This window comes from Corvus kubaryi, unplaced genomic scaffold, assembly GCF_017639235.1.
Source record: "Corvus kubaryi isolate FWS band 111438036 unplaced genomic scaffold, C.kubaryi_AGA036_p1.0 37284, whole genome shotgun sequence".
Taxonomy (NCBI): domain Eukaryota; kingdom Metazoa; phylum Chordata; class Aves; order Passeriformes; family Corvidae; genus Corvus; species Corvus kubaryi.
In genome coordinates, this window is record NW_024581088.1 from 1 (window position 1) to 7,450 (window position 7,450).

The 7,450-nt window shown below is 50.5% G+C and overlaps 1 protein-coding gene across 2 annotated transcripts; it reads right to left on the bottom strand.

Annotated features, from left to right (window-relative positions):
* Positions 1-2,577: 2,577 nt before the first annotated feature.
* Positions 2,578-4,566, bottom strand: LOC121663486 (serine/threonine-protein kinase PAK 3-like). Of its 2 annotated transcripts, XM_042025779.1 has the most exons (4): positions 4,098-4,566; positions 3,620-3,816; positions 3,390-3,527; positions 2,578-3,147 (listed from the first exon to the last, which is right to left on the bottom strand). In XM_042025779.1, exons 1-4 carry the CDS (start codon positions 4,246-4,248, stop codon positions 3,046-3,048), a joined length of 588 nt encoding a protein of 195 aa, XP_041881713.1. In that variant the 5' UTR covers positions 4,249-4,566; the 3' UTR covers positions 2,578-3,045. The 2 variants fall into 2 exon arrangements, with proteins under 2 accessions (XP_041881713.1, XP_041881712.1); XM_042025778.1 differs by having other exon boundaries at positions 2,578-3,527.
* Between the last annotated feature and the right edge of the window lie 2,884 nt (positions 4,567-7,450).

The window sequence follows — 7,450 nt, forward strand, 5'->3', positions numbered from 1 at the left end:
CCCATTCGGTCACAGGCCACGCCCACGTGTCCCGTTAGCCCCGCCCACCCTGTCTAAACCCCGCCCACACTGCAGCTAAGCCCTGCCCATGCATCCATTTGGCCACGCCCACACCTGTCTAAGCCAATGCCATCCTGCCCCAAGCCACGCCCACTCTGTGCCTAAGCCACGCCCCACATCGCTAAGCCCCGCCCACTCCTGACCAAACCAACGCCCACTCCGCTCTCTTGGCACACCGTAAAGGGTCACAGCAGAGAGCCAAGGCCTCTAATGGCAGGATTTGGAGCAAAAATGTGCTTTCCCTCACTCCTGGGCAAGTTTTAGAAGTACTTGTGAGGCTCCCTGCCAGCCTGCAATTTGCAGGTTGTCTCGGCTGAAGCAGCAAGCTGTGGAAATGACAGTGTCCAATGCCACGCGCTCTCCCGTGGAGGGAACGCAACCCCTGCAGGTTACGTTGCAAATACTCTCCACCCGCCAGCGAGTGCAGACACCCCCTTTTTAGCTGATGCTGTTGGCAGGAGCTTTACCAAAGGAGCGGCATCTTAATGGCACTTTTGCTCCCAAGTCAGCTTCATCACTACAAACGAGCATAAGGAGCAAAGTGAAGCAAACGCCGTGTGATGGCTACCCCCAGGATAAACCTTTGCTTACGAGTCAGGTGGGTCAGGAAGTAGCCGGAATACGCCACAGAAAAAACCGTGCAAACCGCGGCACAGACTTGCCCGATCATTCTAGCAGTGCTGTGCGGGTTTGCACACTGAATGCCACCCGGGGGAAAAACCAAGACTCCTCTCGGGGTGCAGGCCGTCTGCTGAGAACGCCTCAGTCACGAGGGTCCTCCTGCAGCGAGCAAGCCGAAGAACTGCTCTGGACAACGAGGCCTCGCGCGCACCGGGACAACATTGCGCTGACAGCACTGTGATGCGGCCCGGCTCCCTTGACGTCACAATAGCAGCCGCTCTGGGTCTGTTGGCGTAGTTACGCCCAGCAACCGAAATCTTCTGTACAGCTGACGCAAAAGAAAAGCCTGGGAAGATCTCCTCAGTCATAAAGCGGGAGAAAAAATCCTTACCGTCCATAAGCCAGTGCTCAAGGCATCCCGGGGTAACTCCGAAAATGCACCGATCCGGCAGGCCCCCAAGAAATCCAAGCAAACGTGACTTTTCCTCCCCAAGGCTTTGACTAAAGGCAAGTGTGCTTGTTCCTGCTGGCATCTTTGTTGCTTCTGAAAGCCCTAACTGCTTTGATGACATTTAGGGGACAAAAGAAGCCAAGGAGATCAGTTTCCAGGAGTATTGCAGTGCGCAGTTGCTTCTTGAGCACGTAGGTGCATGCTGACCTTTGCTCTGACTCAGTTTGGAGCCTGACCTCCCTTTCTGGCGGGGAGATGTTGGCTTGTCTCCTGACACAAAGCTCCTCTCTTCCTGCTTGCTCTTTCTTTGGCACCTTAATGTCGCACAACATGCAGAAGAGCTGTGCGCTGATTCTTGGGCTGCCACAGTTTTGTTGTGTTGCAGCTCTGGCAGCAGCCCGCGGCTACCGCTCTGCAGTGGCCTGCAGGTGCCGAGCCCAAAGAAGGCCTGTTTCAAACAGTCAAAAGCTGAAGCCTCACAGATGTTTGCCCAGGCTCCATGCTCCCTGTAAGATTCCTTGCAGACATTTGGATAGCCACATCCCAATGAAAATGAGATGCAGACATTCCCTTCTCTGTCAAAAGCTCCAGTTAAAGCCAGGAGACAGCTTGAAAGAGGAGAGAAAGTACTGAGTGGGAGAGGGAAACGAGTGCATGCAACTCCTCTGGAAACCAACTCTGCTTGCCCGTGCAATAATGACTCGGGGCTTAGCTTGCTTTTCTGGTGACTCAGCACAGACACGTCCTGTCTGCTGGTGGACAACTGCTCAGTGTCTTTGAGGAGCTTCACACTGGGCTCTTCACACTTCGGATGCTGCAGGTGGCATTTGAAAATCGATGCAATGGCTGAAAGGCCCAGCTGCACCTTGAAATTCTGTTGCTGAAAAACTGCAGTAATTTACCAGGATAATTCCCCCAATTTGAAAGCGTCTCGTTTTCCCCATCTCCTAGACAGCTCACATCAACCAGCCAGTTGTGGAGCTTACAGAAGGAAGAATGACACTTAGCAGGGAAAGCCAAGTGTAGGCCCTCGGACTCCCTTGAGCAAAGCGCATTAGTGCCCCAAAAGGACCAGAGAGGGAAGCGTTTGGGGGACGTGCCATTTCAGCCCTCCTTGGCTCTTCTATGCCCCGTGAGCACCAGGAAAGGGGAACAAGTGGGGCCTGCTCCCTCCTCCTGCCCCACTGTGAGGGGCGGCTGGCGCTGGGGGATGCCAGGGCACGGGGGGCGGGTGGGGGGGGCAACATCTCCGCAGGGCGGGCGAGGCGGCAGCCACCACAGGGCACCTGGGGCGGGGCAGGGCCCCTCTCTTGAGGGGGGAGAGCCTTGGGCCGCTGGGAAGCAGCGCAAAGCCATCAACGGGACAGCCCGTCCAGAGCGCACGGCTTCGAAAGCGCTGTCCAGCTTAGGCACAGCGTGGCAAGGAAGGGAATCTTCCAGGGCTCTGGAGGTTTTACAGTTTTTTATTGCCAGTCCTGCTGAAACCAAGGGCTGAAACCAAGGGTCTTCTGGCTACATCTTCATCTTCATCTTCATCTTCATCTTCATCATTCTGTCCTCCTGGTGACCTGTTCAGGCTGACAGCTCATGCCTGCTCCAGTTCTGCTGAGTCCCAGCTTTTTCTTTCATAGCTTAATCATCAGTATGGCGATTCGTCCATTTCTAGCTCAAGGATAATTCTCAGCTCCCCTACATCAGCAATACTCTACTCTTAGCTAAACAATGCTCCATTAATGAAGCTTTCTGGGGTCTAGAGTCCTAACTAAAACCAGCTAAGCTAAGAAAATCTCAAACCCATAAACTTCCTAACTACGGAACAGCTCATTATAAAACTCAGGGGATGGCCGAATCTTCTCCTAAACACAGTACATCCCCTCTTCACTCCTCTGAGCTGGTGGGGCACCAAGGCCTCCTCAGGCGCAAGCGTCTCCTCTCCAGTCTTCCTGCACTTGCTTGGCTGAGATGATCAGAGCAGCCAGGCTGGAGGCAGGATCCCCTGAGGTCACAAACGGATGCTGCCCAAAGGAAAAACAAAACCAAAAGGAACCATTACGTCCCAAGATCACGTCCAACAGGCTCAAGCAGGATTCCTCTGCTACCAGGAAGACGCACAAAGAGGACCGAGGGCACCATCTGCCCCTCCGCCTTCTGGTCCCGGACCTGTCTCGCCCAGGCCCACGTGGCCCACAGTCCTCTTCGGCCCTTCATGCAGGCGTCCACAGCTCGCAGGGCTTTTTGCCGCTTTGCTTTTTCTTACCTTCAGGAGTTCCTGGGCAGACCAGCGCCTGTCCTCATCTGTCTGCAGGCAGCAGCGGAGAAAGTCGCGCAGGAGAGCCGAGTGCTGCCTGGGGTTTTGCAGTTTTGGGGCCCCGTTCCTTTCTATCAGTTCAAAAACCTACAAAAAAGGGAAGAGGACACTCTACCTGCTCCTTTCCTAGCCACAACAGCTCTCTCCGCACAGAGCCGCACTTTTAAGCTGCACCTTACCCTGAGACGGGGTTCCCTCTGGTAAGGAGCTTCCCCTTCCACCATTTCCAGCCCCACGATCCCCAGTGACCAGATGTCCACTTTGGGGCCGTAGGCTTCTCCTCTCACGACTTCCGGCGCCATCCAGCTGGGAGTGCCGACACTGGAGCTGCACTTGTCGTGCTCAGGGGTGAGCTGAGCACAGAGGCCAAAGTCAGCTGCGGAGAAAAACAAACCCTGTCAAAGCCAGCTACAACTGGCAAACCCAGCCAAAGGATTGCCCGCTCAAAGCCTGACAAGGCCACGGTGAATCTAGCTGGAAAAGCAGCAGTGCTCTGCTTCTGCGGGGCTGTAGCCAGGGAAATAAGGCATTGGCCACTTCAAAAACGCCCTCACGTTTCGCGCGCTGGCCAAGCAGCGCTTCTGGGGAACTGGCAGTTACCCCAGAGCAGCCCCAGAGCGCATCCCGGCAACGCTGCGCCGCGCCAAGGATACCCACCCAATTTCACAGATCCGTCCATGCCCACAAGAATGTTGCAGCTTTTGACGTCTCTGTGGATGACTCGGCGGGAATGAAGGAAATGCAGTCCTTGCAGGCACTGAGAGAGAGAGGAGAAAGGAAAGGGTGAAGGTTCAGGACCTGATTTCATCCCGCAAGAAAGGAACGGGCTCGACGAGAGTGACAGCTTTCTCAGGGAATTGTGAGCCAGGGCGCAGCATCCGAGTGCTGTCAAGAGGAAGAGCTTGCTGCTTCAACACTCTTACGAGTGCTCTATCTTTCCAAGCAAAGGCACATCTGAGCTCCCAAAAGCCCCTCCTCCCTTCGGTACGTAGCACGTGCCCTTTGGCTGGGGGGCGGCATGGCAAAGATTTTTTTGGTAGCCTTGTGGCAGCAGAGGAGGAAGCAGCACGTTAGACCTGTTCCAGAATCCAACGCCATCTGGGCTGCAATGCTGTCCTTTGAAGCCGGGGCCGCGGGGCCGGGGCGGGGCCCGGAGGGGCCGGTGCCGCTGAGGGGCTGTGGGGGCGGCAGAGCGGGAGCGGCGGCGGCGGGGCGGGCGTGGGGAGCGGGCTGTGCTGGGGGAGTGACCCCCGGCGAGGGAGTGACCGAGCCCCGGCGGGGGACTGACAGAGCCCCGGTGAGGAGTGGCCCCGGGCGTCTGGGTGGGTGCGTTCCTTCCTTGCCGTGGGTGGGATCGGGCCTGGAAGGGAGCCAGCCGTGTGGGCAAAGGGGAGTGGCGAGCCGCCTTCCCCTCACATCGCTTCTGAAAAGAAGCCTATGGGCTGCTAGAGGGAGTGGCCTTCAAATGGGACAGTGGGGATTCGGATTACATATTAATTTTTTTTTTTTTGCTGTTGGGGTGGTCAGGCGTTGGAACAGGTTGCCCAGGGAGGTGGTGGTTGCAGAGGGTACGGTCAGGCTCAGTCAATGTGCAGAGAATGGATCAGGGTGGGGCGATGAGGCACGTCGAGCCGGGAAGTCAGTCCGTAGTCCAGATTATAGGATGGTGATCTTTACCATAAGAAGTGTTTGATCAGACTGAAAGAAAGCTGTAGTGCATGTTGCACAGAGAGAATCAGGTGTTGCTGAGTAAGTCATTCTCCATTCCCACTGAATTTTTGCTTGGATAGGATTCTGTCTTGTTTTCTGTGGTGTAAATGACATATATGGAGCAAGGAGTCTGGGCAAAAGCATCCAATTGACAAGGTCCAGTACAGGTAATGTTATAGCAGTAGCAATTTCTCAAAGTAAGAAAGGCAGTTAAGTTTACAGGACTTTATTTCTAGAGGTTTATGAGAATGTGGTGAAACTTGTTTTTTCCTTTTGCCTGTATGTGTAAGTAATAAGCCATATATTATGTGTGCATCTTAAAAGAAATTTCCAGTTAGCAGGAAGTTTAAAGGATTACTTTGATATCATTGCAGTGCTCCAAGCAGTGTCCCACTAATGTCACCCTTGAAAACTGGAATGTGAAGGACCAACAGCTTGCTCATCTTCATGCCTGGGTCACTTTCTTGCATGCATGGCAGTGCTGTTAAATTTGTTTCTTCCAGAATAAAAAAAAAAAATTTAAAAAAAAATTGGAGGATTGTTGGGGGTGTGTATTGGATTAACTTTTGTCCTGATATTTCCTATTTATTGCTATTCTGTGGTCAATATCACCTCTCAAGTTTGAAGATCACCTCTCAAATCTCTGTAGTATGCTGGGAATTTCAAATATAGAAGTGTCAGTATTTGCAAAATATTGGGTTAAATAAAATCGAATGGGAAAACACAGCCAAAGCTTCCGGTAATTACTTGGAGCAGTAACCAAGTTGTTTGGTTGGATTATTGTAAGAAGAAAAGTTACAAATGCTTCCTTGAAGAGGGCACAAGAGGCTGAGTGACTTCCAGACTGCCTTAGATCTACCTAAGGAAAAAAAATCCATGCCAGTGTTGTAGTGTATAACCTTTGTCAGCATTCCATTTCCAGATGGAATGGAGTGGGGAGAGGGGAACTTGCAATACCTCTGGGAAGGGAGGATGCCTTCCCACCCGGGAAACCTCTGTCACAAATGGCATTGCTGAGCTCAGGGCTCCATCTCTGCAGCATAAGGGTGGTTGTAAAGGAATGGGATTGCTCGGTTCCAGTTTCACTCTGACAGTGAGAATGTCAACAGGAGAATGTGCTGTTGCCTCGTGGTGGCAGCCAAACTATTTCCTGCTCTTACTTAGCAGTCTAAGGTCCTGATCATGCGTTAACCGAGAGCTGCACTGCCTCAGTTGGTTCTATTCCATAATGCAGAGCCTTCGCTCAAGGTTAGAAGTGATGTGCAGTTGAAGATAAAACTGTAATAGCACATTTTTTCTGCTTTATTTCATACAGGATAAAGTCTCAATGTGTGTATCAAATCAAAAGCTGGCTTTACTTTTAGATGATGGATACAGATCTATGTTATGGCTACTGGACAGGTAATGAAACTATTTTTTTAAAATTATGCTATCCAAACTTTAAAAGTACATTTTCCATTAAAAATGCAAAAAATTTTTGCCGTCTGAGGTAATGTAAAATACGTGTTTTATCATCTTCCTGTAGCCACGGGTCACAAATCAAAACAACAAAAAATATCTAATAAGTATATGTTGCACCAGCTACATCTCTATAAAGTAGCCTGGAAAGATTGGAGAATCATTACAAGAATAAACCAAAGGAAAGGACTTCTGAGTAGAGGGAGTGAAAACAGGAAACAGATGAGTTCCGAAGGGAAAAATATTAAAGAGAGAACCAATTGCCAATGTTTTTGCAAAAATAAAAAAGGACAAATATGTGTGGTTGCATCTTGTAGCTAGAGGATATTGAGAATTGTATTGTATATTTTAAAATTCTTGTGTGGGAGGATGAAAGTTTGGTAAGGTATGTAGGCTTGGCAGAAAGGTCTGTGAATGTAGAAGCTGGGGATGAGGTAGCAATGAAAGCAAGTTTTGATATAGAATAAAAGATGTTTTGCTGAAACAGAGATTGCTGAGTAACTGAGAAGGCAAAGGTTGGAGATGAGTTGGAAGGAGATTTTTAGGAGCAGGACAAAGGTATGTGACTGCAAACAAAGACATGTTTTTCACCAAGTAAATAAGTCTCAAGAAGAGCATAAGTCAATAGAAAACATGTCTTTACCAAAAAGAAAGATATGGCAGGCAAACAAGAAATGTTGATGAAGCAAGAAGAAGAAAGGTCTAAGAATTTTCCACTGTAAGCTTAAATTGTAACTTACTTACTCTTGTGATTGGATAATAATGACTACAATATGGTGATGGTAGTAGTTATGATAGGCTATAGGCAAATGTAAAGGTATTGTGTATGGTGCTTATTGGTT

Excerpts from the sequence above, each read along its gene's own strand:
- LOC121663486 (XM_042025778.1), bottom strand. The coding sequence starts at position 4,248 with ATGAAATCAGGTCCTGAACCTTCACCCTTTCCTTTCTCCTCTCTCTCT. Across the intron at positions 3,817-4,097 it reads GGACGGATCTGTGAAATTGG|CTGACTTTGGCCTCTGTGCT; the intron begins GTGGGTATCCTT and ends TTTTCTCCGCAG. Across the intron at positions 3,528-3,619 it reads AGAGGGAACCCCGTCTCAGG|GTTTTTGAACTGATAGAAAG; the intron begins GTAAGGTGCAGC and ends CCTTTTTTGTAG.